Source organism: Hypoxylon fragiforme (assembly GCF_022984875.1).
Source record: "Hypoxylon fragiforme strain CBS 206.31 chromosome Unknown GGS25scaffold_10, whole genome shotgun sequence".
Taxonomy (NCBI): domain Eukaryota; kingdom Fungi; phylum Ascomycota; class Sordariomycetes; order Xylariales; family Hypoxylaceae; genus Hypoxylon; species Hypoxylon fragiforme.
Genome location: NW_026054765.1, coordinates 924,687 through 948,511, shown reverse-complemented (window position 1 = coordinate 948,511; position 23,825 = coordinate 924,687). Strand labels below are relative to the sequence as shown.

The 23,825-nt window shown below is 49.9% G+C and overlaps 10 protein-coding genes across 10 annotated transcripts; 3 read left to right on the top strand and 7 right to left on the bottom strand.

Moving 5' to 3' along the window:
* Positions 1-1,102: 1,102 nt before the first annotated feature.
* On the top strand, positions 1,103-2,116 carry GGS25DRAFT_526145 (alpha/beta-hydrolase; the record flags this gene model as incomplete). The annotated part of the gene is made up of 1 exon (XM_049264926.1): positions 1,103-2,116. One exon carries the CDS (start codon positions 1,103-1,105, stop codon positions 2,114-2,116), a length of 1,014 nt encoding a protein of 337 aa, XP_049112179.1.
* A 590-nt stretch (positions 2,117-2,706) lies between these two features.
* GGS25DRAFT_528114 (tryptophan dimethylallyltransferase-domain-containing protein) lies at positions 2,707-4,163 on the bottom strand (the record flags this gene model as incomplete). The annotated part of the gene is made up of 4 exons (XM_049265154.1): positions 2,707-2,766; positions 2,848-3,319; positions 3,384-3,913; positions 3,981-4,163. 4 exons carry the CDS (start codon positions 4,161-4,163, stop codon positions 2,707-2,709), a joined length of 1,245 nt encoding a protein of 414 aa, XP_049112178.1.
* A 1,591-nt stretch (positions 4,164-5,754) lies between these two features.
* GGS25DRAFT_516125 (uncharacterized protein) lies at positions 5,755-8,333 on the top strand (the record flags this gene model as incomplete). The annotated part of the gene is made up of 3 exons (XM_049263159.1): positions 5,755-6,361; positions 6,424-7,529; positions 7,659-8,333. 3 exons carry the CDS (start codon positions 5,755-5,757, stop codon positions 8,331-8,333), a joined length of 2,388 nt encoding a protein of 795 aa, XP_049112177.1.
* Positions 8,334-8,847: 514 nt separating this feature from the next.
* GGS25DRAFT_526142 (uncharacterized protein) lies at positions 8,848-10,685 on the bottom strand (the record flags this gene model as incomplete). Its single annotated transcript, XM_049264925.1, has 5 exons — positions 8,848-9,103; positions 9,192-9,571; positions 9,622-10,022; positions 10,117-10,330; positions 10,410-10,685. 5 exons carry the CDS (start codon positions 10,683-10,685, stop codon positions 8,848-8,850), a joined length of 1,527 nt encoding a protein of 508 aa, XP_049112176.1.
* A 475-nt stretch (positions 10,686-11,160) lies between these two features.
* On the bottom strand, positions 11,161-11,930 carry GGS25DRAFT_526141 (uncharacterized protein; the record flags this gene model as incomplete). Its single annotated transcript, XM_049264924.1, has 3 exons — positions 11,161-11,324; positions 11,405-11,576; positions 11,694-11,930. 3 exons carry the CDS (start codon positions 11,928-11,930, stop codon positions 11,161-11,163), a joined length of 573 nt encoding a protein of 190 aa, XP_049112175.1.
* Positions 11,931-12,504: 574 nt separating this feature from the next.
* GGS25DRAFT_509932 (short-chain dehydrogenase/reductase) lies at positions 12,505-13,839 on the bottom strand. The gene is made up of 3 exons (XM_049262616.1): positions 13,122-13,839; positions 12,747-13,043; positions 12,505-12,686 (listed from the first exon to the last, which is right to left on the bottom strand). The coding sequence occupies exons 1-3, from the start codon at positions 13,706-13,708 to the stop codon at positions 12,560-12,562; spliced, it is 1,011 nt and encodes a 336-aa protein (XP_049112174.1). The 5' UTR covers positions 13,709-13,839; the 3' UTR covers positions 12,505-12,559.
* Positions 13,840-13,842: 3 nt separating this feature from the next.
* Positions 13,843-16,508, top strand: GGS25DRAFT_509930 (cytochrome P450). Its single transcript, XM_049262615.1, has 5 exons — positions 13,843-14,579; positions 14,639-14,702; positions 14,760-15,139; positions 15,201-15,773; positions 15,838-16,508. The coding sequence occupies exons 1-5, from the start codon at positions 14,471-14,473 to the stop codon at positions 16,311-16,313; spliced, it is 1,602 nt and encodes a 533-aa protein (XP_049112173.1). The 5' UTR covers positions 13,843-14,470; the 3' UTR covers positions 16,314-16,508.
* Positions 16,509-17,086: 578 nt separating this feature from the next.
* On the bottom strand, positions 17,087-18,785 carry GGS25DRAFT_509928 (short-chain dehydrogenase/reductase SDR). Its single transcript, XM_049262614.1, has 3 exons — positions 18,218-18,785; positions 17,625-18,155; positions 17,087-17,537 (listed from the first exon to the last, which is right to left on the bottom strand). Exons 1-3 carry the CDS (start codon positions 18,258-18,260, stop codon positions 17,278-17,280), a joined length of 834 nt encoding a protein of 277 aa, XP_049112172.1. The 5' UTR covers positions 18,261-18,785; the 3' UTR covers positions 17,087-17,277.
* A 516-nt stretch (positions 18,786-19,301) lies between these two features.
* On the bottom strand, positions 19,302-21,427 carry GGS25DRAFT_509924 (uncharacterized protein). Its single transcript, XM_049262613.1, has 3 exons — positions 20,240-21,427; positions 19,497-20,089; positions 19,302-19,439 (listed from the first exon to the last, which is right to left on the bottom strand). Exons 1-2 carry the CDS (start codon positions 20,978-20,980, stop codon positions 19,673-19,675), a joined length of 1,158 nt encoding a protein of 385 aa, XP_049112171.1. The 5' UTR covers positions 20,981-21,427; the 3' UTR covers positions 19,302-19,439; positions 19,497-19,672.
* Positions 21,428-22,233: 806 nt separating this feature from the next.
* On the bottom strand, positions 22,234-23,585 carry GGS25DRAFT_526136 (short chain dehydrogenase; the record flags this gene model as incomplete). The annotated part of the gene is made up of 9 exons (XM_049264923.1): positions 22,234-22,284; positions 22,345-22,481; positions 22,559-22,695; positions 22,769-22,841; positions 22,910-23,083; positions 23,146-23,153; positions 23,207-23,375; positions 23,439-23,491; positions 23,548-23,585. The coding sequence occupies 9 exons, from the start codon at positions 23,583-23,585 to the stop codon at positions 22,234-22,236; spliced, it is 840 nt and encodes a 279-aa protein (XP_049112170.1).
* Between the last annotated feature and the right edge of the window lie 240 nt (positions 23,586-23,825).

Below are 23,825 nucleotides of genomic sequence, written 5' to 3'. Positions count from 1 at the left end.
CTAGGTAGGTACCTATTGTGTATAACACCTCTCCGCTCACCTGGTTCTATCAAGGGATTATGAACCATGTCTACTAGGCACCTACCTGGCCTATACTAGTTCATTCCATCCATACCTGGGTAGCATACTACGCAGTAAGTTACTACGTCCATCGTTAACCCGATATATGGTAGTGGTTTCGTAGTGCGAGCTAGCCCAGAAACGAAACCTGATTCCCATTTTATGAGCTTGGGCGTCCTGGGGTATCTAGTACCGTAGTATTGCGACCACGTTGTATATCATACAAATTGTACTATAATATTCGGAAAGTTGCGACTTCTCTTCAGCTTCTGGCCCTATCCTCCTTAGCACCGTCCGAAGTATGGACCTCTCCCTCGTGGCTGTACCCGGAAGCCCAATTAAAGAGACCACGCCGGCATATTTGTCCAGCAGCAGCAAGCCTATTGCAAAACACATCCAAGGATGGAGCCTTTAATGCCAAATCACACTAATGTACGTAGCTGGGTCCAGCCCTGATTCACATCCCAGCTAGAGACTCACTTTGGAAAACCTATAATGTCATCTGCTGCGGCGACAAGGCGGCACTGGTACGATAAGCCCTAGCCAGGTCTTTTCTGATCACTATTCAACTGACAACGACGATTTGCGAATCTTGAAACCCTTCAACCTCCACATTACCTACTTACCCAGTTATTTTTTTTGACAGTCGTCGAACACGGCACCTTATTCGTGTACTTACGCTGTTTACTCTGGATATACCTACTGCAATTCTTCAAATCTTAGCATATACCGGCAATCTATACTTATTCCTAAGGATATGAGATGAGGGTGAGAGTTGGGCGATAGCTCGACATTTGCGAATAATCCACATAAAATCAAATAGGACAGCACATTTACAATTGTTGCTATGCCTAGGCTCACCCCATCAATGTCAGCCACGACCGATGGCAGGTCAATGAACGATGGCAGGTCAATGACTGATGGCAGATCAATGAAAGATGGCAGGTCAATGAACGATAGCAGGTCAATGAATGATGGCAGATCAATGAATGATGGCAGGTCAATGACCGACGGCAGGTCAATGAACGATGGCAGGTCGATAATGAACGACGGAAGGTCAATAAGGACGACCGATGGTAGGTCGACGAAAACAGATGGCAGGTCAGCAACAGCCGACGGCAGGTCAACAACGACCGAAGGAAGTAAACGAACCAACAATGACTCCTCCACCCTCCCGATAACCGGGCGGTCCATGTCAACGGCCAGCAGCTGGGCGACGACGAGCTCGCGCGACAACACCAGCACCGAAGGCCTCTTCTTCACCTCTCTCAACTCCCTCGCGCCGACCACCATCGTCATGCTGCACGTGCTCTTATCATCCCACCTCGAGTGGGCGCACTGCTGGCCCAAGCTGACCGAGTACCACCTGCTGCTGCCGGACCTGCCGCAGCACTCGCGCTCGAAGCACGCGGGGCCCTTCTCCTTCGTGGTGGCCGCCGACCTCGTCGCGGACATGATCCGGGCGCACGCGCACGACGGGCGCGCGCACGTCGTGGGGCTGTCGACGGGCGGCTTCATCACGCTCGAGCTGATCCGCCGGCACCCGGACGTCGTGCTCTCCGCCTTCGTCTCCGGCGCCACGCCCGTCAACGACTTCTGGAAGGTCGTCAACTCCAGCCCCAAGATCACCTTCCTCGGCCTCAGCGCCATGCTCTACAGCCCCAGGAGCCTGCTCCTCAAGGCCACCGGCTGGGCCCCCGAGTTCCAGAACAACGAGCTGCTCAAGGAGGTCAAGCAGAACATCACCTCGCGCTTGTACACCGCGGGCTGTCGCGAGACGGCGAACTGGACGGCGGAGGATATGGCGGCGGTGGGGAAGAAGGATAAGCGGATCGCGCTGGTGGCGGGCGGGAAGCAGGATAACGTCGAGGGCATGCGGGAGATGGGCCGGATCATGCAGGCGATGGGGGTGAACGAGGGCAAGGAGACGAGGGTGTTCGTGGTGCGGGAGGCCATCCACGCGTGGAATCTGCAAAACCCGCTGCTCTTTGCGAAGGGGGTACGGGAGTGGATCGAAAAGGGCCAGATGCCGGCGAATTTTGAGATGCTCGAATGAGCTGATTTGATATCATGTTTTTTTTTTTTTGCTGTCTGTCATGTATCAACGGTTTATAGAAGGGCAACATTGCGCGAGGCTACACTTATATATATCCGGGACATGGTTTGAGGCTGTCTGGAAGGAGGCCAGTGTAAACGAATTCGGGGCGAATGAGTCGCCCGATCTTTAGGTAGATAGCTACGAGACTAGAGAAGATGTCGACTTGGTTAATGCCTGCTAAGCAATAATATGATGAAGATACCTATATATTACGCATAATTCAATTATCATCCATGGAGGTTCAATTTTTGATGATGTGTGTTTTTTTCCCGGATTTTACTCAGGGGGCTGCAGATCTAGCTATAAATGAATAGGGGCAATGTAACCTTAAGTAGGTGCCTACCTAGGCAGGGTAATCACACAAGCAAATGTGTTCGGTACCTAAGGCACACTAGATTTGACTTGACTTCAATGTTGAGAGCATATCTAACCCCATTATACTAGTATTTGCAGTGTGCTTAAACCTAGGTACGTAGGCACTATAATGGTCCGCAAGTATGAACCTTCGTGGCTACCCCCCCCTGACCACAACACCATTTCACCGACTATCACTCCGCCTCGTACCCCTCGGCGACCGCCTCCCACCCGTCCCACCCCTCTTCGCCACCCTCTGCGGATCGAACGCCTCCGGCCCAATATACGACGTGACCTCGAGCTCGCCGCTCTTCTTAAACAGCGCACTGACATACGTCTGCATCCCCTTCCCATCCCCCAGCCCCCGATGCTGCGCCATGCCCTCCAGCATCCCCAAGTATCTTTCCGTGTAAGCGCCCCGCCCATGCGCGCTCATCCACCGGCCCAGCCCCTGCGCGAGCCGGCGGTCGTCGGGCCCGTAGCACCGCGTCGGCACGTAAAGCTTGATGTCCGGGCGCGATGTCGAAGTAGTACAGGTACCCCGCGAGCAGGATCGGCAGCTCGACGAAGTTGTCTTCCGCGGCGGGGTGGTACGCGGCCGGGTAGGGGACCTCCTGGTCGTCGGGGAAGTTGGCGCCGAGGGAGGCGGCGACGAGGCTGCGCAGGTCGGCGGTCTGCTGGGAGGAGAGGGGGGTCAGGCCGCCGAGGGACATGAAGGAGAGGACGGAGTTGAAGCTGGTGTGCGGGGTTTGGAAGTAGAGTTTTAGGCGCGCTTGGGAGGGTGCGACGTCGTCCATGGCTAGCATGCTGTGGTGGCTAAATTAGTATATCCTTTGGTTCAGGGGAGCCGGGTCACAGTGTAGGCACACACAAGGGGCTAAGCGCTTGGCCTTCGGGGTGGCTATTCAGGAACTTGTGCATCGCAGCGCGGGCAGGACTGTCAGGGTCCAACTTCTCTTCCCACAGAGCCATGGGAATCTGTTCCTCCGTTTGGCCTAGCCGGCGCGGAATGAAATACGTCTTGAGCCTCATACCCGCGGGGAGAAACTCGGCGGCCGTCATGATGGTAGTCGTGTAATGTGCACCAGCGGCTGCTTGCTGAACGTACCTCGAGCGATCATGGTCGAACAGCGTATTGATGAAGTGGTTCGCCCAGGTGAGATCAACGCTTGGTATCGCTTCCTTTAGGCGATGCAGCAGCTCGATGGAGGCTTGCTGGTTCAGCGGATCCATGGCCGCGCCGGTGAACTGGTTGATGCCTTCCATGGTGAACCGCACGTCAGGCTTGCCGGCAGCCGTGTTCCACTTCCAGGAATACTCGATTGGTGACCCTTCGTGGCCGAGCAGAGACTCCCATTTGAGACTTCCGTTGGGTCCGGGTTTGGGGCCCATGTATGGCACCTTTTCATTGTGTCAGGTATTATGATGAAAAGTTTGATACGTGGGATATATGGTTGGGTGGACTTACAAACCAATGATAATGATACAGAATCGATTCAAACTGTTTCTCGGGAGTGTAGCCAGCTGCGTGTAGCATACTGGCCAGGTGCGGACCTGTCAACTGCCACTTGTAATCGTCGTCTTGGTTGCGCGGCGGTAGGCATTTCGACAGAACTGCATATACGTTAGATGACTTAGAAACTTCGGCCATGTTGCTCTCTTTTCATGAATCTTGAAACTTGGGGTTTCTCATAAAAACTACAGCGGTAGCTACCTAGGTAACTATCCTGCTACCCGTACCTAGTTCCAAGATCATCGTCAATATATACAAAATAACAAACATACCGGTTCTAATTGAAACACCAGCTCATATAGGAACCTTGATCACGACGGCATATACCAATATCCACTCTTGGATCAACGGTTTGGATGGCATCGCATGTCGGGCACTCGGGGATCTTGATGTTATAATACAACGTGAGGGGGATAGAAAAAGAGAAAATGGTATGGGAATCCCAAGCCGGACGCGTGATTTTGGTCGACTGTTGCTGAGTAACTGTTGCTGCTGCTGCTGCCAGTACTCCGAATAATTCCAATAAGTATTTGAAGCTTCGGGTGGCACACTGTCCTTCTATCCCCTATTCCCATTCATTCCCAAAGTTCCTACCAATAACCTACACCAGAACCAATTACGGACCTCAAAGCTACATAACTCATTCCTAGAACTTTGGCATTGCAGCGGTAATTCAAATACTTGATGCCGGGGAATACTAACTCCTGGTGTCGTTTATGGAAACAAGATGGTCAAAATTACGGGCGTACCTAATGGGCGTTATAATCGATATTACTGACAATGACCCTACTATTGCCGCTGCAGAGTTTGCATCAAGCAGATTGGGGAACCGGTCAAGGTTGAGAATTTTCAATGTCAGATCCGGCTTCAATAGGGGATGGATGGTGTCATCCGAAAGTTCATCCTACTCTGAAAGACGTCCAAATATTATGACCAGCGTATTGCCAGAGTATCACCAGCATGACAATGGTCCTTGCACGGACAGGATTCAGGTCATCCAGCTTCGTCACCCGGATTTGTCGGCACGGACTGCGCCGTCCTGCCCCGTCCCTTCTACGCAGAGTCTTCACAGCTTCTTATGCCCTTGCTTCCGGTGTATCAATGAGACCAGCTTGGCATCATTAGTCGTCCTACCTCTATCGCTGTTGTGCCAAGTGACACGATTAGGATGGGTCGTGGCACACGCTCGGGTTACCTACGTGATATGTGAGTGATATAGGAAAGCGTCCGAGCCACGGTTGCCCACATGAAATCCAGATGCTAAGTACCTAGGTATTTCGAAGTTATACCCGAGACATACATAGATATGCAAGAAGTTGTGATGTAATGGTTGCTTACCTATTGTTCTTATTAATCCCTCATCCATGTTACCAAGATCCGGTATTGACCTTGATTGGTGGTGTTGACGTCGAGACTCCTGCTGTCTGAGATTAGCTGGCTACCGACAAGGTCCTTGTTGTCGGGGAATAGAGTGAATGCTGCCGGAATCTACGGATTCAGGGCTGGAATTTGTAAATCAGGATGGCTGAAAGCATACCGGGTAGTGGCTTTCAAGGCCTGATTAGCCTACTTTGGGACTACTGAGAGGTTTGGGAGGCATTTGCAAAATTTGTCGTTATTTGTATTAGTGGGCAGTTGGAAGTATCGGTATAAATGCTTCACTATCCACGAGCAAGGGTTATTATGCATCCCAAACCGATCTACTCATTATTCTGTTCATCTACACGCCATGTCGGACCCCAAGCCTCAACCTCAACCTCAGCCGTTCAAGGTTATTATCGTGGGCGCCGGCATTGCAGGGCTAACCCTAGCAAATGCTCTACAGAAGGCACCCGTGGACATCGAATACGTCATCCTTGAAGCCTACGGCACCATCGCGCCCCAGCTAGGCGCCGGGATAGTACTCCTACCCAACGGGTCTAGGATCCTCGATCAACTCGGGGTATATCCAGCTTTAGCGCGCCAGACCCAAGAAGTCGGCGACAGCGGAGTCTATGATGCAAATGGAACGCTGTTGATAAAGGAGCGTTCCGATACGGGGAAGCTCGTCGGTGCGAGGATGGGATATCCCTTGTCTTGGTGTGAGCGTCGCACGATAGTGAAGACGCTGATGGAGCACCTGGACCATAGCAAGGGCACAATTTTGACGAATAAGCGGGTTAGCCGAGTACAGCAGAGTGAGAAGGATGGGGCCACGGTTTTCTGCACGGATGGATCGTCGTATCACGGCGATGTCGTGGTGGGCGCTGATGGTGTGCATAGCGCGGTGCGCAATGAGCTCTGGAGAACGTTGGAGGAGCGTGGATATCGGGAGCTCGTTGCTAGAGAACGCTGTGGTAAGCATGATAAACATTGAAATTTATTTGGTCTAAATTTTGATATTTACTGAGACAAATAGCTATGACGGCTGAGTACAAGTGCCTATTCGGTATGTCCAAGCCGGTGGCTGGCATGGAGCCCGGATCCACTGACGATACCTGGGGGAAAGATGTGTCGACTGTCACCAGCATCGGCCCAGGAGGGACTATTTATTGGTTTCTTTTTGAGCGTATGCCGCGTATCTATCAAGCCGGCGAGATGCCACGGTTCACCACCGAAGACGCTGTCAAGTTCGCTCAAGACCATCGCAAGGTCCCCATTAGATCAGGTGGAGAAATCACGTTCGGCCTCTTGTGGGACCGACGAGAGGTCGCAACACTGTTGCCGTTGGAGGAAAGTGCGTTCACGCGATGGAGTGTCGGCCGCATCATCTGCATGGGCGACAGCATTCATAAAATGACACCGCATACGGGGACTGGGGGTATGTTGGCCATTGAGACAGCAGCCGGGTTGGCAAACACCTTCGTTCGCCTTGTGAAGGAAGCACACGGAAAGTCACCGCCGTCAACCCATCAAGTAGAAACGGCACTGCGACAGCACGAGAGTATATTTCACGCGCGAGCCGCCGCGAAAGTCAAGGCTGCTGGTGATCTGGCACGTCTTGCGACCCTGCGGAACTTCAAGCACCGTCTTATCGTGAAATTCTTGCTTCCAATCGCTGTCGACTCGCGCGTAGATCAGATTTGCGATATCGCGATGGGCGCCCCCCTTATTGAGTATCTTCCTATTCCTCCGCGCTCAACTAAGGGCACGACGCCGTTCAATCCCTCGCATGGCTTCGGAACGGGCGAGAGTCCCTGGGTAAGAGCGGCGACAGCACTGCCGCTCTTAATAATGGCTTTTGCGGCGCTCAAGATAATGTTCACCGTGGCTCCGATCGAATCAATCCTCGATATCTTGGATCGTGGAGTTTATCGCTCCGGGGGTGCCGAGTTCCATATCATGAATGCATTCTATCATTTTAGACCTCTCGACAACTTTTCGCGATCCGGAGTCCTGCGCTTTATAGTAAGCGGCGAGCACTTCTTTTACCAGACCTTCTCGTTCTTTGCCGACTACGGCGTCTGGTACGCCATTATGCTGCTGGAATCTGCTCGACGCGCCAACCAGCTCACCCCGTTGGGCGTGTAAGTTGTTAATTTGACTAGTACTACTTACTACCTCTCAGTGCCGTTGCTAACACGAACTCGCAGCGTCCTATTCTGGGGCATGTTAAACATGTGGGGGATCGGTATCTTCGGCCCAGTATACCAGTTCGTCCACTACGTCGCGACCCCCATCTCCTCCCTCGCCGCACTGGATATGAGACTTACCGATATTTCCTATACCTCCACCGTGCTTCCTGTGATCCTAGCGACTCATTTCGCCACGTATGTAGACGCTTACCTCCTGCCCAATCCTTCGCACCGCCAAATGGCTGCCTACCTCTGGGAGCTTTTCCCCGTCTGGGCTTTCCTAGCACAGGAGGTGGCGGTTCGGTATATTCTCCCCGAGAGCACGGTGCAGAAAGACCGTCTGGCAAACGTGAAGCGCGACATACCCGTTATCCGCGCGACTATTGGGGTGCTCTGCGCCATCACGACCGGCATTTGGCAGTATACCATATGGTATAGCGGACAGTCATTGGCTGACATCTTCCTGCCCTTCATCAGCGCGGACTTCAGCAGCTTCAGCTTTGAACAGCTTTTCCACGAGTTCTTGAAATGGGACCAGGTGTTCTTTGCCGCTGGTAATATCTTTTGGGTTGCGATTTTTATCTGGGATCTTAAGGCTGCTGGCATGATCCGCGAGAGCTGGCTTAGGCTGGCTGTCTACGGTGGCCTCTTGCACTTGATCGGTGGGAATGGGACGATGCTTGGTTTGGCTTGGCTTTACCGGGAACATGTCCTCGCTACTAGAAGGCATAAGACAGCTGTGGTAAGCGGTTAAATGGCGTATAGATTAGAATTAGAGAATGTAGAATTGGTGAATTGAAATGTTAGAGTGGGAAAGAGCCAGAACCTGCTACGCTGAAGAAAATATACCTAGGGTAACTACTTGGGAATATGATTGAGGTTACACTGTAAATAGAATTTAAAGGAACACTGTACTTTACTGGCTAAGCTTGCTGGGGTCATAAGGAGAGTACCTAGTACCTAGTACGTATCACCTAAAGCTTAGGGGATATATCGCTACAAGTTCCCTAACCTCCAAGGTTGGCTTTTAATTAACACAACCATATAGTTAACTAGGTTAGGTAGTTATAGTAGACACATATTTATACACACTGTAACAAACAAGCTAGTTAAATAGCGGCTAGTCCACTAAAGTATAGGCGGCGTACCACTATATATCAGGGAGCTTCAGCGCCTACAAATGTGCCTATCTAGTGGAGCCCCAGCCATCTCCACCCCTTCACACGCCCTGCAGCTACAATCCTCGCGAAAGATTTATCCAAAACTCGCTACTGGATGATGGGAAAATAATAGCGGAATTGGTTATGCGGGTCATACCGTTTCTTAAGTGCCCTCAACTTCTCAAGACGCCACGGCTCGTAGCCATAGATGGACTCCAGCGACTCGGCACCCGACCCGTAGTTGACGTAGGTCGTCGGAAGCCTCCCTGGCTGGCCTTCGTTCCACAGGTCGACATTATTCCGAGCCCACTCCATCACAGCAGCGTCGAGGCTCGAATTTGGCAGGTATGAAACGACGGTTTGCCTGACATCCTTGTTAGCTTGAGGGGAATTCATTGCGTTATGTGTTGGATGAGCTTTTGAAAGTGGGCAGGAAACAAAGGCAGACGCACATGAGGAGATAGTCATCGCGGAGCGGATACGCCGACGCCTTCGGGTCCTTGTTCCTCACGTTTTCAATCGAGTAGCCTTCCATGATCACGGCAGTGTCTGCAGCGAACGCCGGATACTCGGCTATTTTCTTGTTGAACAGGTCGTAGATCTGGCGCTGCGTCGTGATGTTGTATACCTGCAAACCGGCGGTGCCGACATGGCGAGCCAGCCCCTTGTCGCAAAGACTGTCGCCCACGCCGGTGCCTGTGACATGCATAATTTCTGTGTACGGGACGTTGCCGTCCGTGATATTGACGGGCCCGAGACTATCGAACGGTGTCAAGTACTGTTGCGCTTCCGCCTGAGTGCCCGCGTAGGCGAAAGACCACCAGATTACGGCCTGTTTGGTATCAGCCGAGGAACATAAGTGTCAGGTGAGTAGGAACTTACCTCTGTTTTACTAAAGTTCGTGTTAATGAGATACATCCCAAACTGCGCAGCCATGTTGATAGGCTGGGTGCCATTATTCTGCAGCTTATTCAGCTCTTCAAACAACGGCTCCAGCTTGTCTTGAGTGAAGATGTAAATCTTGAAATACCATGTGTCGTATAGACGCGGGTAGATCTTGAGCTCGAAGCTTGTCACGATTCCAAAGTTGTGACCGGCACCTTGCATGGCCCAGAATAAGTCGGCGTGAGAGTCCTGCGAGACCTCAATAGCCGACCCGTCTGCGAGCACGACGTTCAGCTTGACGAAGTTGTCGCTGATCATCCCGTGGAACCCTTGCCATCGCCCGTGGCCACCCCCTAGGCCGGGGCCTAGCATGCCAACGCAGCCACAGCTACCGGTAGCTACTCGCAGTCAGCTTATCCTTTCTTTTAGGACGAGGTAGTGTTTTTGAGGAAATTTCAAAACATGGTATGAGAAATTTCTCAATGCACGTACTAGTCACATAGCCAAGGTCCCAGAGGTAGTCGATGACCTGCTGATCATAAGTTCCTCCCTGGAAAAGGGCAGACTGCCGATCTTCAGCAAGAGTAATGTTGGTCAATAATTGCAAGTCAATCTCGATTCCAGTGAAATTTCCCTGCTGTGCTGCAAGGCCATGGCCGCGGTTGACAGCGTAAAAGGGGATACCATTGCGCTTAGAGTATTCGACCTAGTTTAATTTAGCGAACTTGAAATCTTCAACATAATAGTTGATTTGGAAAGAGTTAAGTTGGTAGGCTGGTACGCACGACAGTAGCGATGTCCCGCTCTACCCCGACTTGCACGGCGATAAAGGGGTGAGGAGGCAGGTAGGCCTGCCATCTAGCCGTAGCATTATACCATCGTGGGTCATCTGGACCAAATATACTTGAAGAACTGTCAAGTAAGGGTCCAAGATCATGCTCTATCTGAGGGTTTGGTGGGGTTGCCCGTGTTGCTAGACACATATCATCATCCAGGTAAAATGCCTTGGCAAGGGAGAAGAGGCTGATGCCGCGCGTCACGAATAAGTAAAGCCGCATCATTGCTGAAAATATGTATCAAATAAGGGTTAATTAGTGGGTTCTATGAGACATTGGCTTGGTATTATGGCGAATGTTTATTTCTTCAAAATTATATCGAGCTTTTCAATTCAATCACTCGTTGCCGAAACGATTCGGGAACGCGGGAAACGACAGACAGAATACATAATGGGACCGAGGAAAGATAATTCCGGGAGCCAACTCTTGCAATAATTAATTCCGGCCTCCTTGAAGGGACTTTTGTCCGTGAGACGAGGCATTTGGGGGGCGGGGGCGCGGTGTCACGACAGAAATTGGGAAACAAAAGAAGAGAAAAAAAGAAAAAATCACAATAAAGCAGCCAAGATTGTCAAATAAGGCGTGTTCATCACTGCCCAGGTGGATCACTCGAAAATCCGAGCGTTACTATAGTCTACTTAGAGTACGTGAGGAGTTTACACGATTCCCTCTCCGTCAGCCAGCCTCGAGCCGACTAAGCTCAGTGCGCAACATCAGCATAGTCGCCAGCCAAATCGCCCAGATACTCTCCGATAACCTCGCCATTCACCGTCAGAGGCGTAACATCCAGCAGGATGAAAAGCATACGGCCGGACTTCTCCTCGTCCAAGTTCTTCCACTTGTGCATGCAGCCACGGTTGACGCCTAGGTTTCGTCATGTCAGCGGCCGCTACAGCTAGCGTTGAACCACAGAGAGAGGGGGGGGTTGGGTGGGGGATGCTCACTGCAGTCGCCGGGCAACATGACCTTGCTCTCGCCGCTGTCGAGAGAGAACAAGAACTTCCCCTCGATCACGACACCGTAGTCGAGCGACATGGCTCGGTGAATGGGCGACTCCATGCCTGGGGCGAAGTCGATCAGGCGGGCCACGCTACCGTTGGGCACATGGATGGCGGGCTGTTTTGGTTTGAAGAGGAGGAGGGGTCAGCAACAAAAGTACCGTCGTGCTACCACATACACACAAATGCGGCGGCCGGAGAGAGTTGGGGAAGTGTGGAAATGGGTATAATTCACCTCGTTGTTTTTGGCATAGGCGATGTCAGCTTCGTTGTTCATGTCGATGGGGTTGCCCTTGGTGCTGTAGATGATGTTGGCGACGGCCTGTCCTTGCACCATCAGCCTGTGGTGGTCGCCATCGTCGTCGGCAATGAACACGCCCTTGCCGTCCTTGTTGTGCGTGCTGATGTACCGGCGCGCGGGGCGAAGGTCCTCGGCGGGGAATTTGGTGATGGGTCCTTTTGTGGCAGACATGATGGATGGATTGAGGGGGTTGAAATCTAACTTTTTTTTGCAATTGAACTTGGGAGACACTTTTATAGAAATCTAAGGATACTGGCTTATAAGGAAGATTTGATGATCTTGTTCTCATGGCATTGATTTGAGACGAAAAGGTACCAAATTTAACTATGTGATGTCGAGGCTCGATATGCCCGGATGTGTTTACCGTTGTCCCGTCTGACTCGGGCATCTACAGTGTTCCCGGATACACTGCATTTATTGATGGCGATGGTCTCGGGGATGCGAAATTGGTAATATGTGCCGTACCAGCGTGCATCCGTCGATCCCGACCGGTGTCAGATTCATCGGCACTGATAGCTACAACATGCCGTTCATGCCAATATAGTAAAACGCCTATCTACCTAACTACCTTGGTATGCAGAGTCTCGATGTAAATATGGAGCTATTAAATAAATTTTCGACAAGTTATCTTGTGTCGATGTATATTGCACCTATTTTACTACCTAGTAGGCAGCAAACTATCTGGATCTAATAGGGGTGAAGTACTACTAGGTAGGTGGTACCTCAGGTATGAAAGTGTTTATATGCCAAATTGAACGTAGATGGAATTATTTCAAGTTATTATCTGCTAGAGTTACAATCTATGCTTCGCTGATCAAAGAACTGATTCCTGGGTGCTTGTTCTCCAATATCTCCAGCAGTTCTGCCCATACCTTTTTCTGTGTACGGGCTCCATCATCGCTCCTCACGAATGGAGACAGCGCAGAACTACGCAAGGAATTATATTAGAATCTGCTGTTTTGGTAAAGAGAAATCAGGAACACATACTCATCTATTTCGCAATCATTAAGGTATTTCCCGTGGCTTTCCTTGCCTTTCACAATACCTGCCACCAGAGTTCTCCCCCCTTCTTCAGTCGTGCGGGCTACTGTCTTGGTCATGACCCAAAAGCCAAAACTCACAGGAAAATGGGAATTCTTAGTGAGTCCAGAAATACAATAGCCGGGAGTGAGGAAGTTCACAATGATGCACGGGTCGGGACTTGACAAACTGTGATTGGGACGAACGAGTTGGCTCGCCAGCTCCCTGCCAAGCAAAATCAGGAGAAGTTTCGATGTGAAGTAGCTAATAGACATGTAAGTATTTTCGGCATAATGATCGAGACAGAACACATGGAAAATTGCTGCAAGTTGCTCAACATACCGCTGGTTCATCTTTGCTTTTCGCTTGTCACTTAGCACTTGGAATGTATTGCCCTCTTTTGACTCCGGTAGGTTCACCATGACATGCCGATCCGACGCAACTATCGTGAGTCGCGGCGAGATTTTCCACTTCTGAGCAGAGCTTCTCAAAACTGGTAGGAGGAGAATCGCTAGCAAAAAGGTGTTGATCACGTTGACAGTCAACGTGCTCTCGTAGCCCTCAGCAAGTACAAAGTCCTGGGTGAACATGCCAGCGTTCAGGATTACAGCATCCAGACGATCCAAAGTCTGCATCTTGGCTGCAAATTCTTCCACTGACTTTTGATCCAGCATTTCAAGCTCATAGATGCTCACCACGCCTTGCCGCCCGGTAGATTTCTCCAGCTCTGCAACCGCTTCGTCGCTGCCCTCCAGGGCTCGCACGGCGATGATGACATGTGCGGCATTTAAGCGAAGCACGTGGCGGGCAGCTTCAAAGCCTATACCTCTATTTCCTCCGGTTATGAGAACGGTCTGGCCTGTGAAATCATAGCTGGGCACAGGAAGCTTCACAAAAAGCTGGGAACGAAGAAAGGAGAGCGCCGACATCACGATTGCATGTGGATTGAATTAATCGATGTTGCAGGAAAGCAGACAATCGATAAAAAGCTCACTGATTCTGTGTATTATAACTGCTATGTATGTATGTAAGCGTGAATGTGCGACCAAGCTGCTCCAATCGCCCCAAGTTGTACCCCTTTCCGTCATCAACCGACCGAAGAGTACTTGTAGCCAACACCACCCGGACAGAGACAATTCCCATAGCATCCATGTTGAAAACTCCTATACAAATCTATCTACTATCTACCTACGTTATCTATCATACCTAAGCCTTAAATTGAGATTATGGGAGAACCTGCACCTCTGGGGATCCGTTTACCGAGTACATCGCCGGCTCGCCGAGATCCCCGAGGTTACCGACATGACCGACCTACGGAACTTTCCGTGGATGAAGTTGATAGTCGACGTTACCTCCGCCTTAGATACCCTATGTTCCCCGACTTCATTGCCCGCAGACACTTTGCTGACATCGAATGTTTAAGGCAAGGATATCGCTTTTTTGGTTTATCTCCGACAAGCTTGCAGACAACTCAAGGTATGCGTGCTTAACTCCAGAATTTGGGTATGATGATTGATTTTAGGATAATGCTTTAGAATAAGGATCGTGTGATGTAGACTGGACGGTCGATTTTCGCTGGATTGTGTAGGAGTCTACCTGAGTTCCATTTATAAACGACTTTGTTGCACATTCCAGACCTCTGTAGATCAGAAAAAGATAGGTATTACGAAATACATACCAGCTACACAGAGATGCACTATCTTATACTTCTCCTCATTCCATTACTCGCTTGGTCAGCATCAAAACTGATTCTTTGGGCCTTTACTTTGCCTGGACTGCGGACAAAGTCGCTGCCACCTGGTATGCTCTCCAGCTAGTATACGTTGATGGATGTAGAACTGTGTCTTAACAATTTCTAGGACCCCCCGTTCTCCCCTTTCTCGGAAACTCGCACGAAATTCCCAAAACAGGAGTTCATTTACTGTATTTGCCCAACCGTCCCCCCTCACGTGAACATTCAGGTATACTAACAAACGATAGATTTACAAAATGGGCCAAGACTTACGGACCGGTGTTTTCACTCAAAATCGGGCGCGGGACCATGGTCGTCCTGACTTCAGCGTATCACGGATCCCAGCTGTTAGATAAGCGCTCGGCGTACTCGAGCAACAGGCCTCCCTCGTACGTGCTAGGTGAACGGGTCTTTTCTGGAGACCACCCGATGTTCATGAATGCCGACGAGCGATGGAAGTTGCGGCGGAAGCTATACTTCCAGCTGCTGCAGGAGTCGAGGTGCGACAGGGAGCACATCCCGCTTCTCGAGGCCGAGTCTGCGCAGCTGGTTCGCGATATATGCCTTGAGCCGGATTCTTTGATGTTTCATCCAGGACGGATGGCCAACAGCGTCACGATGTGTCTAGGTAGGACAATTAGTGTCCACGTTTTGAAAGGAAATGAGAAAACTAATCTCATATACTTTAGTGTACGGTGTTCGTACCCCTGAATACAATACGCCCCACTACGTCGAGCTGCGCAAAATCATGACAGAGCTCAGCGTGCTCGGTGAAATTGGCGCTACTCCGCCCGTTGAACTTATCTCCTTCACAAAATACTTACCGCAGCGTCTCTGGGGAAATTGGAAAACCCGGGCCGACGTTCTGCGAAAAGGCATCCACGATCTCCACTCTCCGCTGGTCGACCGAGTAATGGAGCGCCGCGAAAAGCTCGGGTCGTGCGATTCCTTCCTCGACCACGTCCTGGACCAGCAGGAGAAGTTGAAGCTTACGAGAAACGAAATCGATGTTATGTGCGGAAATCTCCTCGAGGGAGGCACAGACACGATGGCAAACACCATCCTCACGCTTTGCCAGGCCATGGCGCTCTATCCAGACTTCCAGGAAGAAGCGCATAGGGAGATTGACGCGGTACTGTCTGACACTGAATTGCCTACTTGGAAGGACTTGGAGAGACTCCCGTATGTCAATATGGTGGTCAAGGAGCTCCTGCGTTGGCGGCCGCCTGCCCCTACCGCTTTTCCACATGCATTAGTCAAGGGTAAGTTTTTTTTGGTTTCCCCGAAGTATACGTGGAAAATATTCTCTAAGCTAACATATACTAGACGATGAAATTGAGGGCATGAAACTTCCCAACGGATCAACAGTCGTGCTGAACGTCTGGGGCGTGCACCAAGACGCGACGCGCTACCGCGACCCAGAAAAGTTCAACCCCTCACGGTTCGCCGCGCACACTCAACTCGCCTCAGTCTACGCCAACTCGGGCGACTACGAGAAGCGGGATCACTACAGCTACGGGATTGGGCGGCGCATCTGCCCCGGCATTCATCTAGCAGAGCGCGCACTCTTCTTAGGCGTTGCTAAGTTAATCTGGGGGTTTGATTTCCAGCAGAAGAGGGATGCGGCGGGGAACCCGATTAGCATTGACATAGCGCCTGAAACGGGGTACGATGATGGGTTTTTGAACCAGTGTCGCCCGTTCGAGGTCGATATCACGGTTAGATCGGAGAAGCGCAAGGAGGTGATTCTTGCGGATGCGGCGAGGGCGGAGGCGGACATTTTTAGTATCTATTCGAGATAGCTTGATGAAAAGATGTTTAAGGTTAAGGAGGGTAATCAACTACCTACCCAGGAGCAGATATCATAATTCTTTTTTGAAATGGCACATTGAACTACCTACTTGGTTTTGGGTACTGGGTAGATACTTGAGTACCCAGGTGCTCAGCAAGTAAGGCCATCGCAAATCTTACCCCTGAATAACAATTCTGATTTATAAACTGCTCAATACCTACCTGCCAGTTGGTTTTGTAATGATAACTAGGTACCTAGAAAGTGGTAGGTAGTATTAGGAAAAATTCGTAGAGATCATCATACTTCAACCCTAATAGAAACTGTGACAGTAATAACACGCTGACTGCCTTGAAGATATGTATCGCTTCCACCCAATGACCCAATTGTTGGCATTTTCTCACCAGAGCTTATCTAACACCCACCTACGCGAAGTTACGCGAAGTAAATAAACCTGATAGCCCTGGTTATCTCACCCTGCTTGATTAGTGTACCTGTGAACTTCATCTGATATCGGCATTTGGTCGCGACTTCGTTAAGATGCTGACCTCCAGCTGCTAACTGGCCTAGGTAGGAGGCATGTACCTACCTGCCTATTAGCTACTTACAACTGATCTTCGTATCATAACCCTCTCACACACCTGGCACACCTGGCACACCTCAGACACTAATGCAGACAATAGTAAGACGTAAGACGGGATGGATCGGGTTGCAGCTGACATGCTCACCTTAATGTCTTATGTTGAACATCTGACGAACGCTGCATAATTCTTAAATTCTTAGGGCTGTAATTTTGTACTGTAACTTAGGTAGGTTGGTATGTAGTTCTAAACGAACATGCAAGCACTCAGAGACACGGGGAAGAACTCGAAATGGTCCAATGATGGCCATGACACGACAGATAGCTAACCCAAACCCCATACAGATTTTATGCGCAAGGTATATTCGTGTTCCTAGTTACCTAGATTAGGTACCTGTTAGGAGCTCTTCACCTGTATGGTCAAACCACCATCCACAACCCATCCCACCCCCGTGACGAAGCTCGATCTGGGGCTTGTCATATACAGGACCGCGTCAGATATCTCCTCCGTCCTCGCCAGCCTGCGCATCGGCACAACGGAGTTTATCATCTTGGTGATGTCTGGGTTCCCCTTGGCTGCGTCTGACACCATTGGCGTGTCCACCCACCCGGGGCAAATCGCGTTTACCCGAATCCCGTGTGTCGCGAGGTCAATGGCTAAGTATGTTTCAAAACGGTCAACGTCATTTTTTTTTATTTAACCCAGACTTGAGATGTTGGGCTTGATTTCTAATCGGAACTTACCGGCGTTCTTGGTCAATCCGATGACGGCGTGCTTGGTGGTGGTGTATTGGGTGATGTGAGCGGTAGCCATGTAGGAGTTGGCAGATCCAAGATTCAGGATCACGCCGCGGCCCACCTCCCGCGCTTTGCCACGGTTGTTGGTGACTGTGGCTATTGTCTGGGTCTTCATCACTCGAGCCACGGCTTGGATGCAGTTGAAAGTGCCGATGACATTGATTTGCCAGAACCGGTTCATCTCGGCAAGATCCGTCTCCTCGATCGAGAGATGCTTCTGCACACCAACACCTGCGCTATTGACGCTGTAGTCGATGCGCCCAAAGGTATCTACGGCAGCCTGAACCATCTTGTCGACGCTTTCGACATTGCTTACGTCGACAGCGACAGCTAATGCCTTGTAGTTGGGGTTGGTGGCGATGGCCTCACTCTCCTTCGCAGTCTTCAGCGCGGCCTCGTAGTTGAGATCTGCCAACACCACGCCCCTCGCGCCCTCCGCGGCGTAAGCTAAGGCACATTCCTGGCCAATGCCGCTCCCTGTTGAGTTGTCAGAACACTATTCTGCGGGTATACCCGCTCAAGAACCGGGGGTTGCTTACCCGCCCCAGTCACTACCGCGACCCCATCGATCATAAGAGCCATGCCTTGTTCGTCTAAAACCCCCTTAGTAATTAATACCTAGGTATTGCGCAAAGTAAGTAAGTAAGTAAGTGAGTGAAGTAGAAAAGGCACCTAGACCCTAATAGGTATATGGTATATGCAATGCAGAATAAGCCGGCGGAATGTAGGATAACAGGCTATAGCCAATGTCACTGGTGGAAGATACAGAGCAAGCACCTTCGTGGGCAAGGGATGAAGTGTCCTCGTCTGCTCAAATACAAATGCAAATCGGGGATGGCTTAGAATCCACGGACAGCACGGAACGACGTCGCTTCAGCGTTTAGTCGGGAATTAGCAGAATTACCCCTGAGCCGTGTAGACCGTGTAGACCGTGTGGCCCGGGTAGGCCGGGCACGCCCGGCAACCCACTGCCGCTCGCCTTCCCGCTGTACTTCGATAGGTAGGTAGATACGCATCCATACCTACCTACCTAGTAGGTAAGAACTCAACTTCCCAGAGCTTTAGTGCTGACGAGCAGCTTATATGCATACATTTAGTATTACTATTACTATGTTGATTAGGCATTTTTTTATGTCGCCGCATCTCCGTCTAGCTCCGATATGCAATCAAATTCCTCAGGGTCAAGTCCGAGCCAGAAGTAATGCGAGCATCGTTGAAGATTGGCGGGTAGGACGCTTTGTGGATGTGCTAAGCGTTCCAGGCACTCGGATTGGCTGCAGTGGTGAGGATGCATGTATTGGATGTTTCTTTACTGGGTATACATATCATGCATGCCTAGGTACATACCTAAGGCACCATATATACCAGGTCGGTACCGTACATGCCCTACATTAGGTACCATACGCATCTTAGGTACCCTAGGTGCATACGTACATACCACCTAGCTACCTACCTACTACTAGGTATGCAATCAGATAACCTAACAGGCTGGATGGCGAGAGACGTCATTGGTTCGTTACATGACTACCGCAACAGGTAAACCGGTATACCCTATATATTTCCGAGTTCCCCTGACTAAACTGAACAGGTACATCTTAATCCACGCCAATACCCCCTAGTGCAACCTGCCACCTCCCGACTGCAGCTTTCGTATCCCACGCTTCCCCCTGCTCCTATTGATGAGGCTCTGCCCTATGAACTACATTATCAGAGCCCTTGCGGAGTACCGGTCCGACTGTGGCTTACATGTAGAGTACCTAAGTAGGTAATAGAGTGTCGTAGAGTGAGGGTAGGTGCTGACGCGCTTGACTTGTCTAGGTATTTAGATGTGTACATATGCAAGGATCCACTTGACGTGTATGCAGATAATCCTTTTACCCAAGTCAAATCATTGTGCGTTTATTTTGACGTCTGTCTGTCTTCTTCTTCTATCTATTGGTAGAACTTCTTGGCACTTTCTAGGTATGTAGCTTTTCCTCCGCAAACCAATCTACCTAGGCCTCCGATCCCACGCCGAGCCCGTCCTGTGATAAATACCTGTTCTTCACTGCCTCTGCCTTCTGGACTAACCACATGTGAATGCATTGGCAGGCCATGACGTGTGCTGAGTTCCCGCTGCCTTGCCCCTGTGCGTTCCTGAGCCGGTCCACGGACGCACTGAACTGTTTCAGTACGTTTTCTAACTTTCTGAATTGCAGTCGCCATAGGTGTTGTTTTAGCTCATCCTCCTCGTCTGGTTCGATTTGTAACACCCCCCAGGATAATCTGGGAGCTGCTGTTGTGTTGACCTTGCCCCCGTGTGAGCTCTCTGACGTGTTGGATGAATACAGCGAGCCCCCTGATAGGCTTGCCTTTGCGAGCAGTGATTCGAACCCCTGAAGCACTTGGCCAATTAATACGCTTATGGCCACTACACTACAGTCAGCCTTTTATGAACTTGCCTAGCCATGACAAAACAAAAACAGAAGGAAAAGAAATAAAACATAAAACATAAAAGAGAAGGAGATAGAAGCATTGTAGTTTGGAGTGTAGTGTAAATAAACCAAGGACTGACTCATACCCATAGACATCTCATCCCCCGCGGTGCAGGGGCAGCAGATGCAGTCTTCTGAAACATTGATGGCGCCCCGGAGTATGGAGAGGTGGGTATCGAAGGAAGCGTCATCACTCTGTAACGAAGTAGGAATGGATAGAAGCTGCTTGACGACTCGTGACATGCAGCCGCATGTGGGACGATCGGAGTTACTGGAAGCGAACAGCCCCCCCAACCCACCCCGCGTGTTGTTGCCCCCCATGTCTGGGCTCACAAGGGACAGGCCGTTGCTAAGAAAGTCATACGTCTCCGCCGTCATGTCAGCAATCGGATCGAATGTCGACCCCAGCCCCGACGAAATGTCCATCGGCTCAGGATGACCCTCCATCTCGAATCCGGACATAAAGTGCTGCTCGGAAGAGGAAGAAAGGGAGCCGTCGTTATGCGATCCCAAGGCCATCTCGTGCTGAAAAGCCACCGTAGGCTCGGTTGCAACGTGAATGGAACCATTTCTTTGCCGTGAAAAGTCTATTGTAGTATCTGTTTGGGAATTGGCTGGGGGTAAAGGGGATAGTGCGGACTGAGATGATGCCCCGATGCGAGGAGCGCTTTTGTGGCTTCGACGCGACAGCCCGTATATACAACCGATCCCTTGCCGCTCACAACGTGCACATTTTGGCTTTGCCTGGCTACATCGTACTTTGGACTCATTGCACGCATCGCAAGATGCACGCAATTTAGCAACTTTGCCATCAATCGATGTTATCATGTCATGGCATTGAGAAACAGGCGGTTTTCGGGCTCGGCAAAGGAGACGATAAAGGGGCAGCAAGCTAAGAACTTATTATAGACAGTTATTTCCATTGATCCAGACACTCGCCTGATTATCTCATCCATCAATATCAATTCCATTCATTCAATTCAACTCACTTCTCATGCCTGTCAGACAAGTTTCTCCACTAAATTTCCCCGTGTCAAAGACATTGGGCGTGTATCACACCAGAAACAGCTTCGAGCATAGTTCTTGGATGCGAGGATCGTGAAGCAGGGCTAGGCCTCGAGATCCCCTAGCCGGCTCAATGGTGTAAGCTTAGGAGTAATAGATAGGCCAGACCATGGCCTCCTGCTGCTAACCCTGTACGTAGATAGTTTGTCACTGCATACGCCTTGGCCACTCTATCTGTATCAATGAACGCGTAATGAGAAACATAGTTACAAAAGAACAAAGCTGTCACATTTCAAAAGATCAACGCTGACGGTTCGTACGAGTGCTGCTGACAATGCCTACTTACCTATCTACAGATTTATCTACTTCCATGGGCAGTTACCTACCAAATCTGCCAGGCAATTCCTAGCGATTATCAAGAGTAGACTGATAGATTATCGGCAGTTCTAGGACAGCATGGATATTTCTCTCCTCTGCAATGTAATCAAGATATGTACGTAGGTATTATATACAGTGCTACAATGCTACATCCAACTACATATGTCCCTACATACATAATGTATGTAGAAGGTGAGATGAGGAGGTGATAGGATTTGTGTGGTCACGCACATGCATCTACCAACGCCACCAATACGACTTTCCGTCTCGCATCCCGCATCCCAACCTGGTCATTGGCCTCGATAAACCGCCCCGGTGGCCTTATCTTTAGAACATGCATTATTCCGTCACACGAAGCCATTTCGTCAGTACCATACTGTCGTTTGCTTATAAAACGGGTTGTACATGTCACGCCGTTCCGTTCCATCAAGGTAACGCACGCAAACAAGTACCTTTTCTCACCACTACTACCTACTAGATATCATTACCTAGGTATGTGTTGTGAAGACTAATCAATTCTGAAGGTGTAGATGCTTCGTATTCACTCAGCTATCTTGGCTATCTTATTTCTTACGAACCAACTCCTCGTTCTTGAAATGATATAATACCTATCAGATAATCTCTCCTTTACCTAGTCACTAGATATCATTCGGGATTCGGTGTGTTTGTGTGTGGGTGGGTTACTGCAAACGGCTGAATCATTTGGCAAGCAACTTGGTCAGATTGAACTCCCGCGTGAAGATGCCGTCCTTCAAGGTTGTTAACAAAAACAGCAGAACAGGATAAAGGGGTTACGGGGTATGCGTTACCCAGAAAGTCTTTGGTAGAAACGTATCTCCAAACCAAACTTCGAATGACCGTGCCCCAGTCCAGAACCAAGCCCGCGGGTGCTCTTTCAACACCTCGGCGACAACTGCAGTCGCGTACTGCTGTGGGCTTACGGTCTCTTTTACACATACGCATGTTAGTTGGAGCCCAAGCATCTTACTTCGAAAACTTTTGCTATCTCGATTTGAAACTTACGCGGAGATCTTCGCACATGGTTCTGAAATTCCTTCTCTAGAGGACGATAAAATGACTTTTCGGGCAGTTTGCGGCTGTTGTCACGCTTCAAAATGTTCGTGCCAACTTCACCGGAGATGATGTTGATTACATCGACACTACACTGTTAGCATCAAAACACCAAAAGAGGATGGATGGGGAGGTAGGTTTGTAGGGTGTGTAAAGATTTACCCCAGTGGCTTCAACTCTACTCGAAGCGTGTTCCCCCAATGGTGAAGAGCTGCTTTGGTCGCATTGTAACTTGCTGGAAAAATATGTAAGCTATTCGTATCTAAGGTAGATAGTCAAAGTGTGAAACGTGGGTTGACTTACACCCATAAACATAAGGAACGATACCCCCAACACTGCCAATGTTAACAATCTTGCCCTTCGACTTGATAAGCATTGGGTGAAAGATGTGGACCATTCTCATTGGCCCGAAGACGTTGACAGCAAACATCTTCTCGACTTCTTTCACCTCGGTGTCGATCGCTGTCATCGTGTAGCCTAAGTACCTTGTTAGACATCTGCCTAAGGTACCAATAAAATGGTAAATAAAGGTTCCATACAAATTCCGCTACGTTACTGTTAGTTCAGTGAATCAACAATGTCATGTTTCGGAAAACTTACGCGCAGTTCACGAGAACGTCGAGATTACCATTTGTAATTTCAGAAATAGTATCTCGTAGTGTTATGACATCGTCATCTTTGGTGACATCTGCCGTATATGCGTTGATGCCATTGTTTGTGAGATGATCGCGTGGTTCGTGAGCCAATAGAGTCGTGAAGACTCTACAGCCTTGAGACATAGTATAGACACCTAAGTTATTATCCTGCAAAAACCCAAAGAGTTATCACATACCCTTTGACTTGAACTCAGCGGCGAGAGCATGTCCAATTCCTCCCTCACCACAACTAAAAGCTTGTAAGTACAATAAATAGGCCATTTGTCTTTTGTCTTCTGCTCTTACCCAGTGATCAAAACGCATGGAGCACGTGGCTCCTTCATTGTTGGTGGAAAAGAGCAATCCTAGTTCAACAAGACAGATTTGTTGTAGATTAGAGAAATGTCAATGAGTGGAAAAGGGGGGTTACTTGGCAGGAACATACAAACGCAAGTAAATATTCTAACTTGAAAAATATTACTATGCGAGATTTATCACTTCCTCATTTTTTGAGATATCAGATTTCCCTTCTGATTAGAAAGGGTCATCGATACGCGTCTTAGCTTCCTTCTAGCCGGCGTCGG

Bases quoted from the DNA above. Each gene is read 5' to 3' on its own strand.
- GGS25DRAFT_509924 (XM_049262613.1), bottom strand. From the start codon at position 20,980: ATGATAACATCGATTGATGGCAAAGTTGCTAAATTGCGTGCATCTTGC. The intron at 20,090-20,239 runs GGTATGAGTCAG...GACTGTAGTGTA, and splicing joins CGGGGGATGAGATGTCTATG to GTGGCCATAAGCGTATTAAT.
- GGS25DRAFT_509932 (XM_049262616.1), bottom strand. From the start codon at position 13,708: ATGTCGGCGCTCTCCTTTCTTCGTTCCCAGCTTTTTGTGAAGCTTCCT. The intron at 13,044-13,121 runs GTATGTTGAGCA...CATGTCTATTAG, and splicing joins AAAGCAAAGATGAACCAGCG to CTACTTCACATCGAAACTTC. The intron at 12,687-12,746 runs GTATGTGTTCCT...TTCCTTGCGTAG, and splicing joins AATGATTGCGAAATAGATGA to TTCTGCGCTGTCTCCATTCG.
- GGS25DRAFT_509930 (XM_049262615.1), top strand. From the start codon at position 14,471: ATGCACTATCTTATACTTCTCCTCATTCCATTACTCGCTTGGTCAGCA. The intron at 14,580-14,638 runs GTATGCTCTCCA...AACAATTTCTAG, and splicing joins GACAAAGTCGCTGCCACCTG to GACCCCCCGTTCTCCCCTTT. The intron at 14,703-14,759 runs GTATTTGCCCAA...AACAAACGATAG, and splicing joins AAAACAGGAGTTCATTTACT to ATTTACAAAATGGGCCAAGA.
- GGS25DRAFT_509928 (XM_049262614.1), bottom strand. From the start codon at position 18,260: ATGGCTCTTATGATCGATGGGGTCGCGGTAGTGACTGGGGCGG. The intron at 18,156-18,217 runs GTAAGCAACCCC...ACAACTCAACAG, and splicing joins CGCGGTAGTGACTGGGGCGG to GGAGCGGCATTGGCCAGGAA. The intron at 17,538-17,624 runs GTAAGTTCCGAT...AAACATACTTAG, and splicing joins CGGATTGACCAAGAACGCCG to CCATTGACCTCGCGACACAC.